At 45.8% G+C, this 13,985-nt stretch overlaps 1 protein-coding gene across 1 annotated transcript in view; it reads left to right on the top strand.

Moving 5' to 3' along the window:
• Positions 1–13,985, top strand: part of ccm2l (CCM2 like scaffold protein) — a 51,158-nt gene that overhangs the window by 10,904 nt on the left and 26,269 nt on the right. The window contains exons 2-5 of the mRNA XM_061735118.1: positions 7,693–7,860; positions 7,977–8,060; positions 8,708–8,891; positions 9,646–10,247. Of these exons, the coding sequence (XP_061591102.1) occupies positions 7,693–7,860; positions 7,977–8,060; positions 8,708–8,891; positions 9,646–10,247 (1,038 nt within the window). The remainder of the gene's footprint in view (positions 1–7,692; positions 7,861–7,976; positions 8,061–8,707; positions 8,892–9,645; positions 10,248–13,985) is intronic.

Consider the following 13,985-nt stretch of genomic DNA (forward strand, 5'->3'; position numbering starts at 1 on the left):
ATCCCCGGAAGGCGTCCGGTCCGGATTCTGTCTCCCCTTCTGTCCTGAAGCACTGCGCTGCCCAGGTCGCTCCGGTGTTTACCAACATCTTTAACACCTCGCTGGTGCTCGGCCACGTACCAGCATGCTTCAAGGCCTCGACCATCATTCCTGTTCCGAAGAAGGCCAAGGTTATGGGCCTAAATGACTACAGACCCGTCGCCCTGACCTCTGTTGTCATGAAGGTCCTGGAGCGCCTTGTCCTGGCTCACCTGAAGTCCATCACAGATCCTGTGCTGGACCCGATGCAGTTTGCCTACAGAGCCAACAGATCCACAGAGGATGCTGTGAACATGGCTCTGCACTACGCACTTGAACACCTGGACACTGCAGGCAACTACGTCTGGTTCCTGTTTGTGGACTTCAGCAGCGCCTTCAACACCATCCTCCCATCCATCCTGGAGAACCAGCTCTCCCTGCTGCAGGTCCCAGTCCCCACTAGGAGGTGGATCACGGACTTTCTTATCAACAGGACCCAGCGGGTGAAGCTGGGGAAGTGCATCTCCAGCCCCAGGTCCACCAGTACCGGCTCCCTGCAGGGCTGCGTTCTGTCCCCTCTCCTATTCTCCCTTTACACCAACAACTGCGTTTCCCTCCACCCCTCGGTCAAGCTCCTGAAGTTCGCTGACGACACCACCCTGGTGGGCCTCATCTCCAAGTGTGACGAGTCAGCCTACAGGATGGAGATCGAGCGGTTGCTGAGTTGGTGCTGTCACAACAACTTGGAGCTTAACACCCGCAAGACAGTGGAGATGGTGGTGGATTTCAGGAGGAACGCAGCCCCTCCCCTTCCCATCATGCTGGGAGACACACAGGTGGACTCTGTGGACTCTTTCCGCTTTCTGGGACTTAACATCTCCAGGGATTTAAAGTGGGAACTGAATTCCACGGCCCTTCTGAAAAAGGCCCAAAAAAGACTGTTCTTCCTCCGACAGCTGAGGAAATTCAGGCTGCCAAGGTCCATGATGGCCCAGTTTTACACTGCCATCATCGGATCCATTCTCACCCACTCCATCATCACCTGGTTCCCCGCTACAGCAGCAAGGGACCTCCACAAGCTGCAGCGAGTGATACGCTCTGCAGAGAGAAGGATTGGCTGCCCCTTGCCCTCCCTGAAGTCTCAGTACAACTCCAGGGCATTGAAGAGGGCTAGGAAGATCATGGCCGATCCCTCTCACCCTGGCCATGGCCTCTCCACCGTCCTCCCCTCTGGTAGGTGGCTGAGGCTACCTAAGGCTGTGAAAACCCGCCACAGACTCAGCTTCTTTCCCTCAGCCGCCAGGCTCATCAATGACTCGGACCCCCCCCCCCCCTCCCCCCTCCCGTTCCTCAATGATGACAAGAAGAAGAAGAAATAATAATAACATTAATAGTAATCATAACTGGACTATAATTTATGTATATGCCTGCACTTTATTTTTGTTTATTCCTCACTACGGTGTTTGTGTCTGTGTTTTATTTATTTATTTAAATGTGAAAAGAATACTGAGTAGGCACACTGTTACCAACGTGACAATTTCCTATGTGTGTTACACAAATGGCAAATAAACGTAATCTGAATCTGAATCTGAATCTGAAACGTCTGTTTGGTGATCCAACTCTGAGGTGCATATGTTCATAAACCTGGTGGCTGTCGAGAAAATTAAAAAAGGGATGTAGACGGGCTGTTTTACTCTCAGCCGCTCGCGGCTCCAGCTGATTTCTCATCTGCGCCGACACGAACAAAGGTGTTGCGTAATCGAGTACGTCACAGCAGCTTCACCCCAACCTGCCCACTTCTCACCTGGCTGTGGAAAAACAAACGAGGACAAGGCGGGTAGAGGCGAGACGAGCCGTCCCGACCCGAGCTGCGCTGAGCAGATACTAGTGGAAAAGCGCCATAACAGGGACTTGGAGCTTAACGATCGTATATTTAGTAGTCCGCATCTAAATTTTCGGTCTCTAATTGGTATCAAATGCGCCTATTTTGCACCTGGTGAACTTTGGGAGGGCGGGGGGACTGCAACCAATTCTATTTTGCTAGGCACCTTGTTAGAGTCGCCAATTACATAATGTAATCCTACAGTTTTATTGGCAGGCGTTGGTCCTCGAGAAGCAGCAGAGAAGCGTGTAAGACTGCAGCTCTGCATCCTGGCCTGGACCCTGCATTGTCAGGGGGAGTGTCTAATAATATTGGCCAGATTTCTAGAAATAAGAACCATCACCAGGTGGGATGAATGCCGTCTCTTCTAATCAGACCGGGCTTTCCCCAAAACGTCTTCCAATTGTCAATAAAGGCCACAACGTTTTCTGAACACCACCGAGACAACCAGCGGTGGAGCGAGAGCATGCGGCTAAACATGTCATCACTGGTCGGATTGGGGAGGGGACCAGAGAAACCTATGGAGTCCAAAATGTTGGCGTTTTAGCGTAGTTACACACCGACACAATATTAACTTTAGTGACTTCCGATTGGCGTACAAGGGAGTCACTAACGCCGACATCAGAGCATGTGAGCGGAGCGGAGCGTGAGCGAGCGGCGGAGCGGAGCGGCAAATTTTGAAAGGAGCGCAGAGCGGGAATTTTTTTTCTAGGATGATTGGCTGGAGCGGGGCGTCATCCCGCTCCAGTTTCGCTCCGTTACCCCTTATATCACGGCCCGATGCGTGTCCAAACATATCCCACCTCTCCACAAACTACCTGTTACCTTTCTTCTTTTCCAGTCCTATTTCTGAACCGTAGTTGGGAGAGCTGGTATTTTAATTCGGTCTCTGGCTCGTAACCGGCGTTAGGAGTCCGGGGAAAGTGAAGGGAAAAAAGGACGGAGGAAAAATGCTGTCCGTGCAACCTCGCACATTTATTACAAACATGTAATAAGAGCAAACAAAACGCGTGAGGACCGACGACTGAAACTAACGGAGGACACACTGAAAAAGTAACTAAAAACGTGTTCCGGTCTTCCACACGCGCACACCTGCATCTCCCTCTCTCTCCTCCGCTGCACCCAAACGTCTCACACACACACACCCGAACACACACACCGCCTTAAAGCGGACCGGGCTGGCAGGTAACACACTGCATGAGTCTGAAGCCCCGACTTTGGCCAAACTGGTGTTTTTGAAAGTGAACTCAGAAGAACTTTAAGAAAAATGTCCCGATCCAGCTCAATTAATGCAGGCTTTGATTTAGGCACTTTAAAAGGCACGTTTTGTTCGTTTTTTTTTTTTCCTCGGTATTGTTAACTAAGCCTGCAAACAGAACGTTCATTTATGCCATATTCGTTTAATTTGAGTGTTTTGCACCTTAAGATCTTTTATCAAAGTGTTATAAATACATATTTTATATTCTGAAAATATTGTTGTTCTTCTTTAGTTCTTTTAGACATTGAAAGTATAAAAATAGGAGGAGAACAGTGAATGAAAAATTGTTTCGGGAAAGGTTAATAAACAAAAGTGTATTAAACCAGATAATTCCGTTAGGTGAAATTACTTTCTTATTTTTTCTTGTCAGTAAATATCTATTTTTTGGACTTTAAAACGTATGTCGGCTCTGCGTAATTGTTCCTCTCGGCTGCGTGACTGGCTGCAAGGAACGTAACTTTGCTGAGTCTCTCTCTCTCTCTCTCTCTCTCTCTCTCTCCCTCGCGCGCTCTCTCTCTCTCTCTCATCCACCTCTGGTTAGATCTAAGGCTTCAGGTAAACATGTGCATTTTATATGCATGCAAACATTTTTGGAGCGGTGCGCGGAGCGGTGCGCGGAGCGGAGCGGGGTGCAGTGTTACTGGAGCGCTGAGCGGTTATGGGTGGAGCGGCATTTTGCGACTTTGAGGGCGGAGCGGAGCGATGACAACCTTTGTGAGCGAGGAGCGGAAATTCTCGCCGCTCCACTCCGCTCACATGCTCTGGCCGACATGTATGATAACTTTACCAAATTTACGATTACTCTTTGCCAGCAGCTTCAAATTTGCTTCAATGTCTCCCACTCTGGGCCCTGGGATGCACCTAACTATGGTTGCTGGAGTCGGCCTCACATGCCTGACTATGGAGTCGCTAATCACCAGGGTTGGTTTCTCAGCAGGTGTGTCGCTGAGTGGGGAAAAACGGTTAGAGACGTGAAGCGGGTGGTGGTGTTCCGTGTGCCTTTTAGGACTACGCTTCCTCCGAACCGTCACCCAGCCGCCCGGCCTGGCCGGCTGCTCGGGAGCTGCAGGGGAGCGGCTAGCAGCTGCTGCTACAGGCCGGTACCCCGCTAGCTTAGCCTGGCTAGCTGATGAGTCTATGGTCTAGTTGGCGGAAGTGGACCTCTAACTGACTGAGCCTCGCCTCCAGTCCTGCAAATAAACTACACTTCAAGCACTTACCGTCTTCGCTAAAGGAGGCAGAGGAATAGCTAAACATCTCACACACTGAGCAGCAAGGAGGTGAAACGGTGGGAGAAGGGGAAGCCATGCTAAGAGGCTTACAGAGGCTAACAGACAGAAAATGTATCAGTGATTGGTGACAATGAAAGTTATGGAAGAGAAAAATGTGCGAGTGTTGTATTAAAGACAGAAGTTCACCAGATATAGTATTATTTATGTTTGTCTAAACAAAACAAACAAAAATTTAGTTTTTCTTTTTTTTTATCAAAACACAGAATTTACCGACATGGGAAAATTGACATCGGTCATCGCACTGAATGTCAGTATCTGTAAATTTTGGGTTTATCGCCCAGGCCTAAACCAAATCAAATAAACTGGTATAAAATGGTGTAATTCCATGTCAAGAGACTTGCCATAACACTCGTGTGCAAATGTTTGATCATTTACTCCAAAACCTTAGAATGTTGTTATTTTCTTATTTGCTTATGATGATAAGTTGAATTTGATGTACTACTACTACTACTGTCATTTAGCAGACGCTTTTAACCAAAGCGACTTACACCTGGGAGAAAAACACAAGCAAGAAAATCACATAGGAAAGTACAGCATGAATAAGTGCTTGTCAGACTGCTGTGAGTCCAGTTGGTCAAACGGGTTGCCATGCTAGTGCTATAATTCTTTTTTTTTTCCCCGTCCAACCCAACAGTCCCTGTATACAAGAGTCTTGTAAAGAGCTGGACAAATCTCCTAACTAATGACTGATGAGCAGAGAAGTTTACTAGATACAGAAGTGCTCCTTAAAGAGCTGAGTCTTTAGCTTGTTCTTAAATAGGGAGTGTATCTCTGGATGAAGGAGTGAAGGTAGATGGAGTGTATCTCTGGATGAAGGAGTGAAGGTAGAGGGATTGTAGCTCTGGATGAAGGAGTGAAGGTAGAGGGAGTGTATCTCTGGATGAAGGAGTGAAGGTAGAGGGAGTGTAGCTCTGGATGAAGGAGTGAAGGTAGAGGGAGTGTAGCTCTGAATGAAGGAGTGAAGGTAGAGGGAGTGTAGCTCTAGATGAAGGAGTGAGGGTAGAGGGAGAGTATCTCTGGATGAAGGAGTGAAGGTAGAGGGAGTGTAGCTCTGGATGAAGGAGTGAAGGTATTGAGGAGCCGTTTGGGTAATTGTTTGGTATCCAGAAGCAGAGCTTTGAACTTGATGCTGCAACTGGAAGCCAGGGCAGAGAGATTAGCAGCGGAGTGACATGAGCTCTCTTGGGTTGATTGAAGACCAGACGTGCTGCGGCATTCTGGGTAATCTGCAGAGGTTTAACTGAGCAGCAGGAAGGCCGACCAACAAGGAATTACAGTAGTCGATGTGTGACATGACCAGAGTCTGAACCAAGAGCTGTGTTGAATGTTCTGTCAGGTAGGGTCAGATTTTCCTGCTGTTGTACAGAGCGAATCGGCAAGACCGGGAAACCGAGGCAACATGGTCCGTGAAGGTCGTTCACGAATTTGGTCATTCACAAATTCATTATAAAAAAAAATTGTCCTGAAAATTGCGATCCTTTCGGAACGAGAAAGAAAATAAAATCAACTAAAATAATAATAATGATAATAATAATAACAATAATATTAATAATAATAATAATAATAATAATAATAAAGATTTATTTCCGTTACAATAGGGTCCTCGCACCCTCAGTGCTCGTGCCTTAATTCCGAGGGCAACATGATCATGTGTGCAGGTTTCAACAACAACTGAGCACCATAAATGTCATGGTAATACTCCAGGGGCGAAAATCCCATTCATAGTTGGGGGGGACAATAAACAGTAAAATTTTAGAGAATAATTCCAGGGGGGGACAAGGAATAAAAGTTGTAGCCTGCCTTTTATACAGCATCTTTTACCTCAATTTGACATTTCCATCTCTCTATCTCGCCAACAGGCTGCCAGAAGACCTTTCCTAGCACTGGCTGAGTTCACCTCCATAAAATGAATAAACTAATTATCAGACAATCTCTCTCTCTCTCTCTCTCTCTCTCTCTCTCTCTCTCTCTCTCTCTCTCTCTCTCTCTCTCTCTCTCTCTCTCTCTCTCTCTCTCTCTCTCTCTCTCTCTCTCATACTTATACTTATACTTGTATGAGTCCTTACCCTACCTGTATATAAGTTCTTGTTTATTCACCCAGCAATATAAAACAATGGTATTAGGTGGAAGGTGGCAATAATGCAGCACATCTGACATACTATCTTTGTTCACTGTTCTAACTTCCACCACAGTCCATTCAATTTTGGAGCTTCTACCTTTTGTAAAAGCTCCAAACAATCCCGAAACTAAAGGAAATACCTTAAAGAATAATCCAACACTGCTCACTCCTCAGGTTAAGGAGACCTGAGCTCAGTGCGGGGCCCTCCCTGGGTTGGTAGAGGATGGCAATGTCCAGGACTGACTTAGGTAGGAGCACTGGGTGATATAATGGGGGTAAAAAAAAAGAAATCGGGATAAAATAATAATAAAAAAAAAAAGAATAATCCAACACAAAACAATTTCTAGAATATAGCTCTTAAGCGAGCTCTGGAGCTAGTAAAGTACTTCCTCTCCCCTCCTCTCCTCTTCGTGTGTGACTATCACTATTTGTAGCTTTTAAGTTAGCTAAACAGCACTTGTAATTGAGCAGGCTTTTTGAACAATGCAGGATATATTATGCAGACAGCCTGGACATGGCGCTTTTTGTAAATAGGATGTGTGTTGTTGTAATTTATGTTACTATATCTGTGTGGCATACTCACCTTTTACACCACGACTGCGGTGTGTAGGTGGCCGCTCCATTGCTGAGTGTTGGTGTGTGGACTAAACCATTTCTAGGAATGGGAGGGGGGGACTATATCTTTAAACATGTGTATAGCACATTATTGCAAGATTATAATGAGCACTGCTTACATTGCGCTTTCAATAAATACTACTGCATTGTTCAAAAATTATTAATTCTACCTCCAATTATTCTAGGGGGGGACAGCTTTACTAATGCGGGTGACATGTCCCCCCAGTCCTCCCCGGGACTTTTGCCCCTGGTAATACTACATTAATATGTATCAGGACTTTTATCTGGAAGTAGGCAAGTCTATCTGTTCTATGCATGTTTTTAGTATCTATTGTTTATTTTCTATCCAATTTTCTTTTATCTTTATGCATTTCATTCCTACATTTATTATTTATTATTTTCAATGGTCTGCTGCATTGCTTTTTCTATATAAAGCACCTTTCATCCCTGTGTTTGACATGTGATGTTTACAGTAAATAAAGTTACCTTGCCCTGTCTATCTTTCCAGGGTTTTGTTTCTCCAATAAAGCGGCTGGTCTGGTCCAAATCTAGTCGAAGGCCAGTAGATCGAGGCAGTGTGTACCGCCGACCACTACACACTGTCCCCCTCTACCCCCCTGACTACCTCATTCATCCAGAGAGACTCATCTTTGACTATGTGGAGAAGGAGGTAAAGGTAGGACCTGCTGTTGAGCTCAAAAACACTTGGTGCAGAGCAATAAAACATTCTTCAATCGCCACCAACATGATGACATCATGACTTACTGCTTGACATCTGGCATGTCCTTTTAGTTCCTAGGTCAGCTAACTTGGGTGTCAGTTTCACTGAATCCCTCCAGCCGAGATGAACTTCTACAGCTGCTGGACACAGCCAGGGTTGGTATCTGCAATACCCAATAAAAAAAAAAGTTGGAACAGTGATGCTTTATTGTTTTTACGACGTTCTTGCAACACTTGAAAGCATTTTATCATGGTTTTGTGATCTTGAAGGTGTCATCTTTTTTTCTATGTATATTGTTTTGCATTAATGCTGAAAAGTAATATGACTTTTTTCCTGCATAATCATGCAACATCATGGATAGCTCAATCGGTTGAGTGAGAGCAAATGCCGAGGCTATTGCCCTTGTGCAGGCAGCACAGGTTCAAATTCCAGCCTGTCGATCTTTCCTGCATGTGTTTCCCTGTCTCTCTATACCTGTTTCCTGTCCCCTTACTTTGAATAAAGGCCAATATTAATTCTGTATGTAACACATTACTAGTCAAATTGATGATCAATGTTTCATAAATAGTTTATGCTAAGCTAAGCTAAGCTAACTATTACAGAATTTAATCAAGATCATAAGGTTTTGCTTCCAGAACTAATAATATGTGATCCTACCATACTGTAACTAATCACAGCTAAAGTTAGGTAATAGTTGCTTGTCAATAACTAAACTTGGAAAATGAATAATCATTAAAGCTCAGTTTTATTTTGTTTTGTGTACCTCACCTAAAATGCCATGGGACTGCATGTTGGTCAGTAGCAGCTGAAGGTGTTGCCGTTGAAGACAAACGTGGACCAGGATTGCATTCTGAGTCTCTCTGCCCGTTGTCTGCTGCTGACGTGGAGAAACAACGAAAAGTTGCTGATGAGGATTCCTACACACGAGATTGCTGCTGCGTCCTACTTGAGAGACGACGCACTGCACCTTCTGGTTCTCAAAACAGGTGAGGGTATGCTGGGGCCAACAGCATTACTGAAGAACTAGGATTTCACTCCATGAAAACGTAACAGGCGGTGGGAATTGCGGGCACATGGGACTACACAACATACAAGATGATGGTAAAATGGTGGTAGTGACGGCAAATGCAGATCATACTGTACAACAAAGCTGCGTAACGGCTAAATGGCATTTCTTAAAGCATAATAAGTGAAACCATGTTTTCATAGCAATTTTAAAATTCATAATTTGTATGCATACTGTATATGCATAAATGCACTACTCTTACTTTTTACAGTCATGTTGATTAAGAAGTGTCATCTTGTGCTTACAATTTTAGTAATATAAAATGCTCCTTGTTTTCCATTTGCTTACCATTTTTGTTATCAGTGCAAAGGAGTCAGTTCAGTATCAGTTTCAATATAATTTGAAGGACCATTTAATTACTTTTTAGAAGTTTCATCTATCTCTCACAGTATGTTGACCCTAAAATCAGCGAATACTACCCAAAGTAACTTTGGACTTTCCTCTGGACAGCAATTGATCCATAAAAGTCACCAGTAATATGTGAAGCATTTCTGTCGTGACATGAGAGAAAAATGTAATCATCATCATGTTAGAAGGAGCATCTTTCTGTAAATGTTACATCTGCAGCATCTTCCTTCTCACAGTCAGATGCACAGTTAAGACAACCTTGTCCTGAATTGTGCTAAAAATGACCTGAGTAGTAAACTAGTTTGCTTTTTTTCTGCTTTCTACAGGCCTAAATGTGGATTGTGTGGTGGCTGGGGAAGACAGCGTGGACAGGAAAAAGCCACCAGGTAGTGATGGGCGCTGTCAAGCCATGAGCTGCAATACTGATCCGCGTCCTGCTGGGGGCACAATGGAGCGCCGACACACTATCTGTGGAGTTGACTGGAGGCCATCACTGTCCAGAAATAATCATGACAAAAATCAGAATGTGGAGAGAACAGGGGTTGGAGGAGGGGGAGAGAGGGGAGGAGGAGGTAGTTTAGAGAGATTTAGAGTTGGAGGGAGCTGGGAGAGGAGGCAGCAAACACGTAAAACGGGAGGGAGTTGGGAGAACCGCAGAGCGAGACCTATGAGTGGGAGCTGGGGGGTGGGGGTGGGTGTAGGTGCAGGAGGCAGCTGGGAAAGAAGGCATGGAGGTGGTGTAGGAGGGGGGAGCTGGGAGAGGAGGGGAGGGGTTGGGGGGAGCTGGGAGCGCCGACAAACCTGCACAGGAAGTTGGGAAAGAGGGAAGAGCTATGGGAGCTGGGAGAGGAGGAACTACAACCCACTGGAGCCCACACCCTGTCCTGGTGCCTACTGCAACCTGGTCATCCTGGCTGTGGAGAACAGGGTAAGTCTCCTGGCCTACACAAGAAGCTAAAATAATGCCAATTCTGAGATTTAAATGAATACATGTTACATCCAAACAGTTGCTTTTAGTGTTCAAATGAGCATGTTTTGAAACTGTGGAGGCTGGTAAAAAGTTTTTCTTCTGTTAACATTTTCAGGGCATGTTTAAAAAATAATGCCGTGGAGAAAGTTTTTAATGTGAACAGCTATGAATTTGATAACTACTTAGTAAACTGTTCCGTCTGTATCGTACAAATCTATCATCCTTGAATCCTACAATTTTAACTTTGGTTGCCTGCTTAAATTGCAGAAGAATAATGAAAAAATAATCAAGTAAATTCTTTGAATAATGAACTTGAAACATAACACCACAGATGTTAGAGGGTTACTCACCGGTTTAGAGAATAAAGGCAGCAATTCCAAACGCATGTTACAAGAGATTTTGTGCACAAACTAAATATGGTAACACACGTCGTGTTTGAGTAACACATAATTAACCTTTTTTCTCCCTCACTGAAGAGCTGCAAGATGTTATGGGTCTATGCATGTATTAAGAGAACCAAAATTAGGAGAGTTCACTAGGTGGAACGACTGATCAAATCTATTGAAAAACAAATTTAGATCGTTCACCCACTGTTGGTCCCCCACAGCCTGGGAGTCTGGTTTCTTGTGGCCCGAGATGGTTTTTAAGCCTTTCCAAACTTCCCTGATGTTGTTTTGCTGCAATAATTCCTCCATCTTTTTCTTATAGTAGTTCTTCCCCTCTCTGACCCTCCTCCTTAGTTCCTTCTGAGCAGTCCTCAGCTCCTCTTTATTTCCTGATCTAAAGGCCCTCTTCTTCTCCTTCAGGAGAGCCTTTATGCCAGGATTAAAGGTATTCTCCTTGATCCTCCCTGAGCTAGCAAGCATTTTGAAAATGGCACCTCTAAGCCCCCCCCATTCGGTCCGAATGATACGGATTGGTCCAGGTCCAGGAAGGGAAAGAACCAATCAGATGCCTTCATTTTAAACCACGTCCCCCCGCCCTGTCCCATGCGCGCACTCGCTTCCAGCCGCCCCGTGTCCACATCGCACGGGTCTTCCTGGGCTCACAGTGTCCCAGTGTAACCCCCTCCCTCCCTCCCTTCTGCCACGGACCCCAGTATATTATAGATATTATGTAGTTATTTCCAGAGCAGCTCGGTCTCCGCTGTGTGTGACCGGGGAGCGGGAGCCGTTAGGCTGCTGCTGCTGCTGCTGCTGCTGCTGCTCCTCTCTGCCCAGCAGCTCCTGCAGCAGCAGCAGCAGCAGCCCGCGGGGACACGTGAACAGCCTCAGCCGTGAAAAGCCGCAGCCGCTCCGGCTCGGAAGCTGTATGGGGTCCGTGGGGATGTAGGTCGTCTCACGGCGAGAGCGGAGAGCGCCGGTGAACGGCACGGCAGCGCGCTGCGGTGCCGTGCAGGCTTGTTGCCGCAGCTACGCCGTAGGCTACGGCGCAGACGCCGTACCCTACGGCGTAGCCGTGGCTTTAGAGTCTGCAGCACCGCAGCGCGCTGCCGTGCCGTTCGTCGACGCTCTCCGGGATGGAGACGCCGGTGGGCACGTTTGGGTGGGCACAGCCCCCCCTAAAACCGGCCTCGCTTACAGGTGAATGAGACATGGGGTAGTTTTGCTGTAAATGTGCTGTCCAAAATGTTTAATAATCCTATGCGCGTTCGTGTTTGTGGGGGCGAGGCTTTGGACGGAGCGCTCGTGGGTGGGGGCGGGCGGGGGGCGGGGCTTAGAGGAAGCGCCACTTTCAAATCTTGCTAGCTCTGCTAGCCCCTCCTTTCCTCTTTCCACTCTCTCTCTCCCGATCAGCCCGCACCAACTTAAATCCGTCTAGCTCCACCACCGTGTCCTGGGTCGCCGCGGTGAGCCATGTTTCTGAGTACACCATTACGCTGCACTCCCGGTACTCCCGCGGATGCCGGGTCAGCGCCACCAGCTCATCCATCTTGTTAGGGAGAGATCTTACACGGGAGAATATATCCAATCCGGGAATATATCCAATACTCAATTACAATCAGGGAACATTAGATATTTAGGCATAAACATCTCCCCTAGGCTGTCAAAGTTAATAAAATTAAATTATGTTCAGCTTATAAAGAAAATAGAAGATGATCTTTCTAGATGGAGCTCTCTCCCCATTTCGCTCATGGGTAGAATAGCCACCATTAAAATGATGGTTTTACCAAAAGTAAATTATTTTTTCTCAATGATACCATTCAAACCCCCTATTTCCTGGTTTAAATCGCTGGACTCAGGTGTTTCAAAATTTCTGTGGAAAAATAAAACTCCACGCATTAGTTTAAAGACATTGCAGAAATCTAAAGAATATGGAGGTTTAGAATTACCTAATTTTCAGTATTACTTCCTTGCCAATAAATTACAGTATATTGTAAAATGGTCAAAAGATCATCCTTTAGATAGTCAATGGCTGGACTCAGAGCAAGTGTTTTGCAACGAACTAGAAATCTCAGAGTTACCATTTATTAGTCAAAGTATCAAACGTCATCAATGTTTCAAAAGCATTAATATTAGCACAACTTTATCAGCTTGGTGGGAATTTCTTAAAGTAGCTAAAATTTCACTTTTTCCATGTGACCGTACACCCATATGGAACAACCCAGACATCGTGAAAAATGATAAAAAGATGGTTAACTTCGTTCAATGGAGAGATCAAGGAATACGGTACTTACAGCACGTAATTGTAGGAGGACAGTTTGTACCTTTCAATACACTTATGGTTCAATACGGAGTTAGCAGGAGTAAATTTTTAGAGTATCAACAACTCAAGGCCATAATAAATAAAACATACAAAATTAGACAATTAGACTTACAACTTCCCGCTAAGATAATAGATTTATTAAATCTAAGCAATTTAAAGTTGTTATCAAAACTTTACAGGTTAGTGTCTAAACTGGACGAGTCAGTCTCTCTCCCGATCTCCAAGTGGGAGGCGGATCTCTCTCTGAATACCGACCAGCTTTCTTGGTCACAAATATGCTTAAATACGTTTACTATGACTAAAAACCCAAACTTACAACTTATACAGTATAAAGTTCTTCATAGAATACATTATACTGGACAAAGGATGTTCCAGATGGGCTTTGTCACCTCTAATATCTGTTCACAGTGCACAGAGAACACCCCAGATAATTATATGCATGCTTTATGGTTCTGTACACCGGTACAGAGGTTCTGGAAGGAGATTTGTGAGGATTTATCCACATGGATCGACCACAGAATCCCAGTGTGCCCCACGGTATGTATATTAGGTCACCTGGGAGACACTCAAATAGATCCTAATTGGACACACCAGGTTCTCACTGCCTTATGTATCGCAAAGAAAACCATTCTAGTAAATTGGAAACAAAAATCCAGTTTATGTATTAACCATTTTAGGAATCTTTTATCAGATCATATTAGTAGTGAGATAATGTCTGCCTCCACTGAACAACACTCGGCTGAATTGCACTCTCTGTGGTCCCCGATTATTGGCCTCGTTACCTAGTGGGGGCGGGGGGGGGGGTGATCTCGTAGCCCTTGGGGTTGGGGGTCGGCTTGGGGGGTCTGGGGCGCGGGCCTCTGGTGGCCCCTGGGGGGCGGTGGGTGGGGCCGCGGGGTCCTGTCCCTGGCCTGTGGGGGCCTTGGGGGCCTGTGGGGGGGGGTACCTCATGGCGGTGGGGGGGGTGGCTGGGGAGGGCTCGGGCGGGGG

The sequence above is a fragment of the Cololabis saira genome, chromosome 12 (assembly GCF_033807715.1).
Source record: "Cololabis saira isolate AMF1-May2022 chromosome 12, fColSai1.1, whole genome shotgun sequence".
Taxonomy (NCBI): domain Eukaryota; kingdom Metazoa; phylum Chordata; class Actinopteri; order Beloniformes; family Belonidae; genus Cololabis; species Cololabis saira.